Genomic DNA, 14,808 nt, shown 5'->3' with positions numbered 1-14,808 from the left:
TCTCCGCACTGATTTGCATTCCATACGATGTGGAGGCTTTGTCTAGATGTTTGACCAGGCTTGCCAGTTCTTCTTCTTTTCCAGCCAGTCCATCAATGTCGTCGGCAAAACGTAGGTTTGTGATTGTTCTGCCGCCTATGCTGACTGTTCCTACATGCTCTTCCAGTGCGTCAGCCATTATTCTTTCTAAGAAGATGTTGAAGAGTGTTGGGGAGAGTAGACAGCCTTGTCTCACTCCAACTGTGGTTCTGAACCAGTCCCCGATGCTATTGTTGAGGTAGACGGCGCTGGTGGCTTTGTCATAGAGGTGCTGTATCAGTCTGATCAGGTTGGCGTTGATGTTGTACAGATTCATGGTAGCCCACAAAGCTGCATGCCAGACCCTGTCAAATGCCTTCTTAAAATCAATGAAGACGTGGTAGAGGTCTTGTTGGTGTTGATGGTACCTCTCACATAGCAACCTCAAGTTGAAGATTTGTTCAGTTGTGCTCCTTCCTGGTCTGAAACCTGCCACTGTGACCTTAATGTCTATCCCCAACCTGGACTCTCTACTCAGGAGGGATTTCTGTTTGGTTTTTTGATTAGTTTTTTCACCATGACTGATCACATTTATCGAAGTAAAAGTTAGATGAAGACAATGCAACAACATGTGATCTCTGGAACCTCGAACTCGCAGTTCAAGCCTTTCCTTTTACCATGTGCCAGGTTGTGACTTGATCTTAGAATCTCAAATTTTAATAAGGTCATGACATATGTGGTAGTGCTGCACTATGTGGAGTGATGGCCTAGAGGTAACGCGTCCAACTAGGAAGCAAGAGAATCTGAGGGCGCTGGTTTGAATCACAGCTCAGCTGCCGACATTTTCTCCCCCTCCACTAGACCTTGAGTGGTGGTCTGGACGCTAGTCATTCAGATGAGATGATAAACCGAGGTTCTGTGTGCAGCATGCACTTAGTGCATGTAAAAATTTTTTTAAAAACACCAAAAAACACGGCAACAAAAGGTTGTTTCTGGCACAATTCTGTAGAAAAATGCACTTCAATAGGAAAAATAAAGCTGCACGCAGGGAAAAAAAAAAAAGGGTGGCGCTGTAGTAAAGTGACGCCCTCTCCCTGGGGAGAGCAGCCTGTATTTCACACAGGGAAATCTGCTGTGACAAAAGAGAAATACAATACAATACAATCCCTATTTGTCCATCTCCAATATTACTGTTTGCTATTCAATTAGCACTACCATTCTGTATCTTCCCACGAAAGTTTAGTCAAAGTACTTAAACCAAAAATAAGAAAGGAATGTCCCTGGCAAAATTATGTTGCAAAATCCACTTTGTAAAATAAATTCATTGTTGATATACATACAAAAAAAGCGGTGGGGTAGTGCTGCACTATTGTGATGTGTGTTCTTCCCTGGGAGAGCAGCCCTAATTTCATGCAGAGAAATCTATTATGACAAAAATACAATACAAATTACTGGGTTTTTTTTTTTTTTTTTTTTAGTTGTTTTCCAATTTGTTCACTTCAAATACTTACGGTATTTTTAACTCTTTTCCTAACTCTATATTGACCACCATTCTACCACATTTGATTCCCACACAATTTGCACCAAACTGAAGCAGAAAACACAAACATACATTTACCACAGACACACACACATGGACAACCAAGACCAGGTGATTCCATAAACTCAATTTGTTTACAGTCAAATAATTCGGGGGGAAAAAAAACTGTGCCTGACTGAACCACAACAAAGCCTGCTCTCGATCAATAAGTGTTAGAATTGAAAAGTATCAAAAATGATATCTGTTAAATTTTCAACGCACCTGGAATGACATATCTAAATCATAAACCCATTGACTGCCTCAACCATTAAATCAATGGAGCTCTGAGCCATCTGCGACGCCTATCTGTTTAATGAATGGTGGTATTTCATTCAGTGTTTGCACCTATTTCAGGAGGGGGAGAGCCACTGCCCAATGTCAATAGGCTCAGGAAAGGTTCATGAAAATGATTTTCTTCCCCTTTTCCAACTCAAGAAATCAGGCATAGTTCTTGCCACACCATTTTTTCTCCCAAGAACTGAAACTGGTATTCTTTAAATTATTGATGCCACAACAGTCTCGATCTTGCACTGTTTTTCAATGTTTGAAGAAATTATGAATGACATGGACAGTGATGAAGAATCTTGTCAAATGATTATTATTATTCTGATAACAAGAGACTAATTATTATTATTCTGATAACAAGAGACTAAGTCTTATTGCTCCTCTTTTGTTTGTTTCAATGTGTGTTTGAGGAAATATTCACAAAATATAAACGTCATAATTTCAAAAAATATTCACCAAATCTCAGAGTGAGTAATTTGGTTTTATTTCAATGTGAAAGGACTTATCTGTATCAGTTGGTGTAAGTACATAATAAGTTCCTCCAAAATATAGAAGCTACAGTACTTTTACTGTACATAGATTTACATAGCGTTTTTCCTCAGCAGGGAATGCAACTAACATTAAACAGAGTCGGCAGTCAAGGGGTTAATGAATTTATTTAGAAAAACAGATGTTCAATAACTGAACCAGATTCATGATCTTTTTCCCCTTCTAAAAAAGTTTATTCACCTTCTTGTAATTATACAGCATATCATTTATAGTATACCAAATAATAAGATCAACAGTACACTCACATACATAACTATACCATCCATGCATGCACACGCACACATACACTATATGAATTAAGAGGTAGGCAGACCCCGATGGTGGCTATAAATTAATATAAATACATAACAAACAAAGACAAAAATCCATTTACATAATGACAAGAAACAACCTTAAAACTTTATCACATGAAGTGAAACAAGTGCTTACCTAAGTAATCATGGTTGAGAAAATGGATGCTATATCAAGCTATTTGCAGTTCAGGTATATACATTTTGTCATAAAAAAAAATGCCATCCTCATCATAGGCCATTATCACCAGCATGTCACTACACACTTCTGCACGTCCAAAGATAGTTTAGAACTCAATGACAGTGACTTTGAACCAAATCCATTCAAAGATCCTGTGGAACACCAAATTGTGAGGAACTGTTTCGGATTGTGGCTTTGAAAACTGAACCATAGTGGTAGTCTGATGATCTCAAATCCAAATCTGGGTCACATCATTTTTAAACAATGGTTTATTTCCAAATATATGTCCATACCACAAAGATTTAAAAACTTATTCTTCACAGTTCTGATTTTGATCAAGGCTGAGATTCAGAATATCAACGAAAGAAGATATTGTTCCGGAATAAGTGGAAGATAAATCACTCCATCTGCCTCTTGAAACAAGGAACATCACTGGAGTTTGATTCGAACTGGACAGTCTCCATACTATGATGATTTCCAGCAGTCACAAAAACCATGCCACACAACACTCTGCCATCTCAAGTAACGCTTCCATGTTCAGTCACAACAGGTGAAGACTTCAGCACACATTTCTCATTCTGCAGTTTAATTCTGCCTTATTTGTACTCAAACAATTGACAACAGAACATTCTCTCCTCCATGCTCACAATGACATTAGGTGTTCCATCCTTATTTACACAACTGAATTTTTAAGTGTTTGCAACTATTTTCAACCATTCCCAACTGCCATTATAAAAAAACAACAACAAAAAAAAACACACAAAAAAAAAACACACAAAAAAAAAAAAAAACACACAATACATAAATCAATCACTACAAAATGATAGATTAAACTGCAAAAGCATTCATCTGACCTGATCTTGTCCATCTGTTCAAGTTTCATACTGATTCAATGTTATGGATAGAGAAAGTTTCCTTCAACAGCAAAATCTGTGCCCCAGCTGAAAAGTTTACAGATTAACATAAAAATCTGAAGAGGGATGTTAGGCCTGAAAAAAGATCTCTTTCAACTGAGTTTTACTGACCCTGAAACTAACTCCTACTTAATAACTTGGTAAAGAAAAGTGAAAGACTTAAGGATCACGCATATTTCTCTTCCTTTCTCTCTCCATCTCATGTACTCGATCATGAACACACACACACTTTAAAAACCACCTATGTATGAAAACATTAGGAAGCTGAATAAAACCAGGTCTGCAGGTGACTGATCAGATATGACCCGAGTTTTGATCCTAAGTGACACTGTTCTCAAAATAGTTTGCTTCCATTCTCCCAACCCCATCCCTTTCTGCCTCAACCTCCATGTAAACAGTTAATGTATACCAATCCCAAAGTAATCTCAATGAACTCTATGTGCAATGAATCAGAATTAGAGTGAAAGACATGCATATCACACAGGTATCTCCCTCCCTCTATCACACAGGAAACTCTAAAATACAACTTTGTGCGAAAACATGGAGATGAACGAAAACAAGGGTGGTTGTCCCTTAGTACAAAACAGTAAAAATCCTGTACCAAAAGTCTTCTAGAAGAGAAGCAAAGTTGCAGACTTAAAAAAGAAAATGACACATGATCTGATGAACTTGTATAAATGCTTCATACAAAAGAGACAACTTTAATACTAAGCAGATATCATGTTAAAGTGAATTAAATGGGAATGGTTGAGATACACAAACATTTAGAAATACTGATATCTAATATTTTTTTTTAAATAACAGCTGATTTTACTGCATAATGAACATTCGTGCAACACCAGTTTGTTCTGAATGAAAACTGAGATTTAGATTAAAAAAAATAAATAAATAAATAAATAAAAATCCATAAATTGTTTTTTTTTAAGAACACAATCCAATCTGGCACCTTGAATAAGTTAAGCTATGTGCCTAACAAGTCTTCACATTCTAAACAATTCCACAGTTGGCAAATCACTCATTTCATTTTCACACCCATCACACATACAGGCAACAACATTCATGCACACACAGGCATATATGCTGACATCTGATCACTGGTCCATACGTTCAACAAACTGAACAAGATGGTCTGACGGAGTCAGAGGCACCATATCCGAGTCTGGCTGATTCAGACCCATGTCAGGATTGCCAGTCCCCATAGAGGAGTGAGTCTGTAATGGTGGAAGCATGTGATCAGTGCCCATCTGACTGGAGTCCTGAGCCATGTGATGATGTGGCGACTGATTGGTCGTTATGTGATGTGGGGACTGGAGCTGGCGAGGAGATGGAATGGGCTGCTGACGAGGAGAGGGGGTTGGCTGAGGGGAGCGAACAGTCTGAGGTAAGGACGGCACCCCTGGGCCCTGGCCAGGACCTGGAGGGGAACGCACCTGCTGCATCAGCTGTTGGGAAGGGCCAGCCCCCTGACCCATCATATGCTGAGGGTTCAGGGGCCGCTGAGCCACAGCCGCCATCTGCTGCTTCAGCTGTGCCTGCTGTTGCTGCTGCACCTGCATCATCTGCTGCTGCTGCTGGTACTGGTGCAAGGCATGCTGGTCCCCGTGCACAAACCCTGCAGGGGAAAAGCGCATGTTGGGCCGCTGGCCCATGACCGGTGCTCCCTGACTGTACTGCTGCATTTGGGTTTGAGCAGCTTGCTGCTGCTGTTGGTGTTGCTGCCTCATGATCATCTGGTAGCGCATCTGTTGTGCCTGTTGTTGCTGCACTGTCTGTTGCTGCATGCCTTGCATGCTGGGGGGAAGAGGTTTGACTTGCTGCGGCTGGTGACCCATTTGAACCTGTTGTACTTGTTGAAGCTGCTGCTGCTGCTGCTGCTGCTGTTGTTGCTGCTGCTGCTGCTGTGCTACCTGTTGCTGCTGTTTTTGTTGTTGCTGCAACTTCTCACTGTGTTGTTTCTTTTTCATCTTAAGGACCTGAGCCATAAGTTCTGGGTTCTGTTTAAGCAGGTTGACCACCTCAGTGTGTGGAGGGTTGTGATTTTTTAGGACAGCCAGCAGCTGGGCCAGACTCTGGTGGCCAGTGGTGGCCTTGGCAGAGGGTGCCTGTTGGCCTCCTACCCCAGCCATCACTGGCATTGTTTGTGGATGGGGCGGGGGTGCACCAGGGTGAGGTTGGGGAGCCCCAGGCATTTGTGAGGCACCAGGATGAGGCTGAGGGGGTCCAGGGTGTGGATGGGGTGCCCCTGGGTGTGGTGGTGGAGGACCAGTGGGGTGGGGTGGTTGGAGAACACCAGGATGGGGAGGTGGTTGCTGTTGCATAGGAGGCATATTCATTCTCATGGGCGGCAAGGGCTGGCCTTGCATGTGCACAGCTTGCTGGGCAGAGGTCACAGTCTGCATGGGGTAACCACTCATGTCAGCCGACCAGGCTGGCCGTGGCACACCTTGCATCGTAGGCACCATGGCTGGCTTGCCTGTTGGTCGACCAGGGGGCTGCATGCCAGCCATGGGAGGTTTGCCCATGCTGGGAGGCATGCCTGGCATGGAAACTGGCTGGCGAGACTGGGATGCCTGGATCTGAGCAAACTCCTGGGCTTCCAAGGCTGCCTTCATTGCCCCTTGTGGTGGGGGTCCAGGGTTCAGCTTACCCGACATGTACTGTCCGCCATGCAGTCCTGCCCCCACTGGGGAGGGTTGTGAAACCATGTCCACATCGCCATTTGCACTGGGAGCACCAGTATTCATACCTGACATACCAATGTCACATCTTTCTGCCATGATTGCCATTCTGCGCCTCAACATCTGCGCTTGGTGTAAACGCTGTTGGAGCTGTTGCTGACGTAGTTTGTTCTTCAGCTGCTGGCAGAAAGGGACGACACACTTGTTCTCGTTGCAATGTTTGGCATGGTAACAGCACAAGGCAATGAGCTGCTTGCATATTGGGCAGCCACCATTGTTCTTCCGCTTACAAGTTCTGGTGTGTTGTACCACACGCTTCATCTTCTGGCAACTGTGCAGACGGCAATTAGCATCTCTGCACTGGCAGGCATGTACCAAAGACTGGATACACCGCTGTATCGACTTGCGACGTGATTCAGTGGGATTTTCTTGCTTCTCTGAATTGATGTTGTCATCAATACCCAGTCCAAGTTTCTCCATTTTGTGTTCATGTTTAACAGTTTTGTAGCAGTTGACACACAGGTCAAAGTCCTGCAACAAACCAAACAGCAACAGTTAAGAACCAAACAGCTTAACTCTGCATGGATCTTTTCTATATGTAAGTGAGATACCTTGAAATCTAGGCAAAGGAATCCAAAATGAAAAAGGGGAGAAAGGCAATCTGGGTAAGGTAGTGCAAAAGACATTATTATTGTTTAGTGAAAACTCAGGCACACACTCGCACATCTCCGTAACCACCCATAATGAAACTAATAAACCTCTATCTGATAATACAACCTTGTAAAAAATGCACACGTGCAGTCTCTCTTTCCCTCTCTTCTGTTCTCTCACAAAAACCACAAACACATTAGGTATCTCACATCCTTACAAAAACCCCATGGAGTTACCCCTACACTCGATAATATCAATCCATTCAGTGCCAGAATTTTTTGTTTAAAAAAAGTGCTCTCCCCCTGTCAGGGAATTTGAAGAATGAGGGGCAATTAATAAAAAGTTCCAAATACAAAAACTATAGGAGATACTGGAAGAAAGTAATTTTTTTGTGTGTGAAGGAAAATGAACGAGGATTCTGAATGTGGGGTTTTCCACCAAATTATTTTGATAGCAGTTAACTATTCAGGCATTCCAAAGTGAAGATAATGATTCTTTGGGAGTTTTTTTCCACTGCCACAGAATGACATCAAAATGAAAACAAACAAAATACAGGTGAAAATGATATGCATGTTGTCAGTTTGTACTCGCTGACGAAAATAAAATAGGTCACAAGTTCATGATTACAATTATAAATCTTACAGACATGTAAGTGAATAACTGTCCTGACAATGACATACATGGGTTCAATCAACATAAAAGGTCAATGATATATTCAGAAACTGTGCAGTCAAGTTTTGTGACAATGCACTAGCAGACCTGCACATCTGTTGGCCTGGGATATTGGAATAATCTCCACCCTTTACCCACCATGCGCCATGACTGGGATTCGAACCCAGGAATCTGAGATTCGGCTGTTGCGCCTGTCTTTGAACAATGACAAAGTGCCAGGACACAGCGAATCAAGCAGAAAAATGCTGGCACATACCTCACAGACAGTGCAGTGGTAGCGGGTCTCCACATGAGCCTTGCAGTTGTTACAGTTGTAGACAAAGCCCTCTCTGCCCTGGTTGTGCAGTTCGTACAGGAATGCCATAGAGGACAGCCTGGCACGACGCAGGGAAGAGAACTCATAGTGTCTCTCCCGTGCTATAGTCAGGAAAGCATCACGCCCATCCATCAATTCATTGCTCATCACAGGATCAGGATCATTGATTGGGCCAAGAGTCATTGCTGTCTGCTGACTGTGAAGCCGGATCACAAAAAACACCTGCAAAGACCAACACATCAGCAAATGAATGGCAAGCAGACATTTACAAAGTTCAACCAACATTTACAAAGTTCAACCAGAGAAATTCTTCCGGAAATCTGTCTTTACTTATCTTTTCCCATGGAAATCAGGCTTTCCCTAAGTACACACAGCCCTATTCAGTTATTTATAACTGAGCAATATTTGCTTTAAATATCAGTCAGTTGTTATTCTTTGCTTAGTATGTCAATGTGTGTTCTGCATGCATGACATTCAGTAGTCCACTCTTATTGCATAATATAAGATCACAGCAACTCATGCTAATAGTAAACACTTGTGAGTATACCTTGTTATGATATTAGCAGGAATCCATTAAAAGTGCCACATATGCCACCAAATTCTTGTCACCAACAAAGCAGGTTTTTCAGCCAAACTGATGATAAATTAACTGCTAGAGTAACCTTCCCATTCCATTTCAGTGTACTCCCCCATCACTGTTTTGCATGCAATCTAAGAAATTCTGTGTGCCACATTTCCAAATTCTCTTCTGAATAAAGCCAGTGTTCAACACTTTAATCAACACAATCTCCTCACTGGTTCCCCCCGTCTTCTGTGGGAAAGTTTGACTGATGTGGACAAAGGTCAGCTCACTGCATTTCACCCCATGCCTGACAACTGCCACCTGTTGTGGCCACAGTGAATACACAGAACCAATCAGACTGATATCAAACCTGTGATTTCAAGATTTTGTCTTTCAAATTACAAAAAGAATCAACCCCACAAACATCCTTCAACACACATACACATACACCCTGAGATGACTGTATCTAATACACTGTTGTTCCTGACTTACGTCTCTGTGTTTTTCCATGGTGTTGTAGAGCTTTGAGGTGAGGTCACTGGTGCCATGAGGCATGCTGCTTTTCTTGGCCGCTTTCCGACTACCTTTGCTTTTCACCTTCTTCTTCTGCCCTTTCTTATCTCCCTTCTTCTTGTCCACCTCCATCTGCACACAGTCCATCCATCAACATTCCTGGAAGGGTGAGAAGGGAGGTGGGCCTTGGGAGGAGGGGGGAGACGGTGGGACTGTGGGGTGGGGGTGGAAACAGAAGCACAAAGGAAAACATGAAGTACAGAATCCGCTGGACACCTTTTCAGAAACCAGTTGTCAGATATGACTGCAATACAAAAACCTGTAACTTAAGTCTTACAGCACACTGTCACAATGATGCCAATTTTCAATTTGTCAAGTGACTTGGAATACAATTCTGCTCGAAGTGTCAGTATTCAGCAATACTGGAAAGTTAAGTCTTGTATTTAACGAAACAAAACCTTATTTATTTTTGTTTATTCTTGTTGCTTATAGTCCAGCCAAACCCACAGGGCCATATCAGGACTGTCAAACCATGCAAATGCTAAACCGCGTCAATACAAAACTGTCACATTTAAAAAAAACAACAAAAAAACACTAAGACAAACCCACAAAACACAGTTCATGACAGTATCCCAACCATTTAGGTCCTTATGGCAAATGAGACTAGGCCATGTTGAGGATGCCAGCCATTCCGCTTAATTTATCATCCCCAGATTATAAACAAGTTATAAAAAAGGGGAAAAACAAACCAATACTTCAAAGCCAAACAAAAAATACATAAAAAAGACCATAAAGGCAAATAACACTGCAGAATGGGCAGCTTGTGCCCATCCCAGTGTTTACATCTCACTACCTAATCATCAGAGCAAAACAGCACAGATAGTACATCACAGACTGCGGAAAAGAGAAAAGTGTCAAGGCTTGCTTGAAAAAAGAAAGGGGAACGGACTGGTAAGGTAGAAAAAGGAGACGACAGTGAAGATAGAAAAAAGGCAGAAACAAAGAGAGTGACAGAAAAGAGGAAATTTCTAGCATAGAATTTTCAGAAAGCAGGTATGCTAGTTATACTGAAAGACCCCCAGCATCCCCACGTGGGACAAAACCTTGTACTTAACCAAAACAAAGGTAACTGAAAAAGTACAATTATTCTCAATCTATACACAACTCTTCTTCTCCAAACAGCATATGCTCAGTGAGTGAAAGTAAAGAGGAGGGGAGTGAGGGGGAAAGAAGTGTAAAGTTGTGTCATGTTGTGAATGTGTGTGCGTGCATGCCTGGATGAGTGCCTGTGCGCAGGTATGTGTATGTGTGTGCATATGTAAAGAGATTTTCCATTATTCAAAAACAGTTTTAGAAGCTCCAAGCCCACCCCACCTGGCAAACAATGAAAGAAAAAAGACCTACAGTATCATTGCTCTCCTCCACAGTTTCCATGGCGGCCTCGGCCTCAGCAGCTGCTGCCTCTTCCTCCTCCCGCCGCTTCTTCTCTTCCTCCATGTGCAGCTCCTTGATGCTGTCCTCTATCACATTGGGCCAGAAGTCACCCTCAAAGTACGGCATCTCCTTGGCACTTGAAAAGCTGGACTCTATGGCATCTTTAAAGATGTCCTGTCAAAGCCAATTACCACATGCTATCAGTCAAGTGTCAGCCTTTCCTAATTACTCCTCACTGATTTAGTTACAGTATATACACATTATGACCATAATTTTCTTCCAAATTAAAAAAAAAAATAAAAAAGTAGTTAAGTCTTATTATGAGACACACAGTTATGAGGGCATATGGCACATGTGGTTATGCAAACAAATTTCACAGTTACTCAGCAGCTTACCTTGTAGTCAATGACCACCCGTTCAATGATGGCTTTGTCCAACATCTTCTTGTACCAATCCTGCAACCTCTTGGGCTTGGGGATCTTCTGCTCTGGGGGATGGCAATGGAAGATGTAGTCATCCCCTTCCGATGGGGGGCAGGCCCATATGTGGGCCATGGTGTAGCCCAAATTCTTGGCGTACTCCAAGTACCCTATCAGGATTTCATGATACACAGCAGTACGCAGCTGGCGGGGCCGAAAGAAGTGGACACTGTCCAAGTAGGAGATGTACACCCGCCTGCATGACAGAAGAAAGCAAGTGAAGGATTATTTTCTCTTACAGTCACTTAACACAAATTTAATGTCTGCTACTAATGCACCCCTCATCAGTGTGTGGATGTGCGGATGTAATCTCTAGTTGGTACCTTCCATTTTTTTTTTTTTTTTTTTTTTTTAAACTTTCAAGTGATTTATCACTTTTTGCTTTTTTTGTTTTAACGTACAATGCATACAACCAGTCATAAAATAAAGTTGGTGAAAATCCTCATTTCTTACTGAAATTAGTGTGGAGGAATGGGGACAAACCATAGGAAGATTCCAACATTCACATCAATATAATGACAGCCGACAGACCACAAAAAAGAAAACTTCCCTCGGATCCAACCCTACCCAGCTGGCTAAGCCTAGGAGACCAGTGCCACTCACCTGGTGTTAGGTGCCGGACAGTTTGACCCATACTCCTGCACATGCATTCCAAAGAAGCAGACGTCAGTGCCATCGATCTCCTCAAAGGCAAACATGGCCTTGGCACGGAACGGGATAGTGTCAGGCACCTCTGAGCCAAACCTAAAATGTCAAATCATCCATGGTCATCACAGAGGATACATACTGCCCATTTCTGTTTGTACACTTGTATATATTTCTTTTCTATATGATACAACTATTTTTCTTTGCTTTTATTTTAATCAGTGGTATCACTGCTAAATGATTATCTATCAGAAAACAGTTCGCTCACACATTTACACATTTAAACAATTAAATCCTTCCAGTCCATGTACCAAAATAATCAGTTAAAACAGACTGAAACACAATATTCTTAAATTCTTAATCTTTCACACCATTAACAGGAAAATTGAATTTGCCATCACAACCAAGTACCCCTATTTTCAGCAACATGTCTCACACACACATTCTTTTAACTCATATCCTGATCAATGAGTCTTTCAGCTGAATGAAAGGAAATTTTCTATCTTATATATTTACTTTCACATGAAAGCCCAGCCAGTGAATCACATCTCATAAGTTAGAAAAAAAAAGTACAGACATACCTCTGCTTCAGCAGTGGTTTGACATCCATGACTTTGTCATAACTGGACAGGACTCGGATGGTCACTTCTCCAGACCCCATGTCCTTCTTTTTCAAGAAGTTGTTGACGCGGTTCTCCAGGTACAGGCCAAGCTTGGTTGTGGGAAGTCCTGTGAGAATGAAAAGAGCACTGATTTCACCTCTGCACTCTCCTGTTGGTCTTCCAGTTTTCCAATTCAACCTAAAGTAGCCCAACCAACAACTAGCATCATCCAAACCAGACCTTAATGACTTCTGGATTTACTAACCATTCAAAAACAATTTCTGATGTACAGTCATCATCCTCTCTGAAAATCTATTTATAGCCAAGGGACTATAAACAAAGTGAAAATTAGTCAGGTTTTTGGTCTTTTCTTTAATCGTTACTGTTGCTCCACTGCAGTTCAACACTGACCAAACATTGTTAACCAAATGAATTTTTTTAGCCAGGAAACCAGCACTGCCTAAACAAAATCATCATTGCTCGCAGGTTGTGAACTGTGGAGGAATACAGCAACAGTTTAAACTTATACTTTCCAATCTTGACTGAAGACAGCTTTGTGTATCGGACTTTTAAAAATTTTAAGTTACCATTTACCTCAAGTATCATGCAACTAAAAAAAAAAAAAAAGAAAAAAGAAAAAGATGCCTCATTTCCTCAATATTCTTGGATAACATCCATGTTTTTGTTGATGTTTTGCCACAGTGTGGCCTTTTCAACTAAAACTGAGATCCGGTCAAACCAGTTTATGGATTCACTTTTATGTGATCCCCTATTTCACTTATCTGTACTTTGCTTTTTGGTTGTACAATGGTGTTTCCATAACCAAACTGACATACCTTTATACAATGGCCACTTTTACTTATCATTAACACATCCAAACTTTACTTTGTTTTGATGGTAAAATGGTGGTTCCATAACCAAACCAAATGGATAACATAATCTTCAAGATGCATTCGATCTTTTAAGCATCAAATCTTCTGTCTGTATATGGAAATGAACAGGAATAATGAAGGCATAAGCAGGTTTGCACACTATGCTAACATGGGGAACTTGCGATTCTCTAAGAGATATACTGAAATGAAGATCTGGATCTTCACAAAGCAGAGGAAGCTCCTTGCAGAAGACAATGAGTAATATTAGACTGACTGACAGTGACACTGTAGATCTTACTATATCCTTCAACTGTACTGTTTTCTTTCTTTTTCTTCTTCTTTTTTGTATATGACTTGTTAAATATGGTGAAAATATACTTTCCAATGGAGGAGTAATAAGGTCCAATTCTGCACCCCTTTTTCATTCAGGATTTTGCATCCTTATTCAAACACTCCTTTGCATTTAGTGTATCCTTTCACAACTCACTACCCCACCCCTCTACCCATCTTTGACAGATGATAGGAATAAAACTGCCTCACTCACTCTTTGCGCAAAACTTGTTTTCCTTTTTCTTTTTCCCCATTTTCTTCAGGCAGCCTTCACACGTAAATCTGCAAACAAACCAAAAGGAAAACACTTATGAAAGTGCATTCCACTCCATCTTTCAACTTCTCACCACCTTTCTACTCAGGTGAAAAAGTGAAATCAGCCTTATGCTGACACATTTTCCACTTATATTCATTTACTTTCAACATTTTCACCCCAAATTATCTCAGGAACTGTAACCTGAAAAACAAAAGAATATCTATGAAACTTCACCATTGCTGTTTTTTCTGGTCTTAGTAGGTCGGTCCGCGCACACTGTGGCAGTGGTTAACAGCGCAATTCTGACCCGTAATTTGACCATTTTCAACTTGCTCGTTTCAATAACTAAATTAAATGACACAAATCTTATACTGGAATAAAGTTCATTCTTTCATATATCTTCCTATGGTATTTGTTTTTATCATTCGAGTCAAATTTGCATGCGCCAGGTGTCCCATCTGCAGTGCTCCCCGCGCGAGCTGTGAATCATGTGTTTCACTGAATTGCTTCTGCTGCATTGATTGGCCATGTTTAGATTTAGAAACTACGTCACTGGAATGCCAGGATTCTCACATTTTGATTGATTAGAATCTTTTTGTGGTTTTCACATGAAGTCAATCTGAAAATCGCAGTGAAAGGGTGATACTTATGTTTGCTACCCTAATACATTCGAACCCGCGTTTGAAATCAGGAACAAATTACAAGAAAGTTTGAACTATGCACTTTCCAGTGCAATTCATTATTTTGTTATAAAGATAGAGTCTGGAACGCGCTTGGGAAGAAAAGCGAGTGACCGATTTCGGATCCCTGCAGTCTTGCTCGTGCAGGTGGAACAAGGCAGCGACTGAAGGAGCCTCCGGCTTCTCGTCATCGTTTGAAGAATGGAAAACATGCCAACTTACAGGTTTGTAAAACAGTTGTTTGTTTTTTTTGGTTTTTTTCATTTTGTTTATTTTGAAAATAACCACAAGTAGTATTTTAT

General features: G+C 41.2%; 1 protein-coding gene across 2 annotated transcripts in view; it reads right to left on the bottom strand.

The window, feature by feature from the left end:
• Positions 1 to 511: 511 nt before the first annotated feature.
• Positions 512 to 14,808, bottom strand: part of LOC143299225 (histone acetyltransferase p300-like) — a 50,262-nt gene continuing 35,965 nt past the window's right edge. For both annotated transcript variants that reach the window (XM_076612424.1, XM_076612425.1), the window contains exons 17-24: positions 13,785 to 13,852; positions 12,348 to 12,495; positions 11,725 to 11,865; positions 11,038 to 11,317; positions 10,613 to 10,816; positions 9,188 to 9,340; positions 8,074 to 8,355; positions 512 to 7,025 (exon numbers count right to left, since the gene is read on the bottom strand). In XM_076612424.1, coding sequence (XP_076468539.1) covers positions 4,908 to 7,025; positions 8,074 to 8,355; positions 9,188 to 9,340; positions 10,613 to 10,816; positions 11,038 to 11,317; positions 11,725 to 11,865; positions 12,348 to 12,495; positions 13,785 to 13,852 — 3,394 coding nt within the window. In that variant the 3' untranslated portion in view covers positions 512 to 4,907. The remainder of the gene's footprint in view (positions 7,026 to 8,073; positions 8,356 to 9,187; positions 9,341 to 10,612; positions 10,817 to 11,037; positions 11,318 to 11,724; positions 11,866 to 12,347; positions 12,496 to 13,784; positions 13,853 to 14,808) is intronic.

This window comes from Babylonia areolata, chromosome 24 (assembly GCF_041734735.1).
Source record: "Babylonia areolata isolate BAREFJ2019XMU chromosome 24, ASM4173473v1, whole genome shotgun sequence".
NCBI classification, from domain to species: domain Eukaryota; kingdom Metazoa; phylum Mollusca; class Gastropoda; order Neogastropoda; family Buccinidae; genus Babylonia; species Babylonia areolata.
This window is presented reverse-complemented; position numbering and strand designations above follow the sequence as displayed.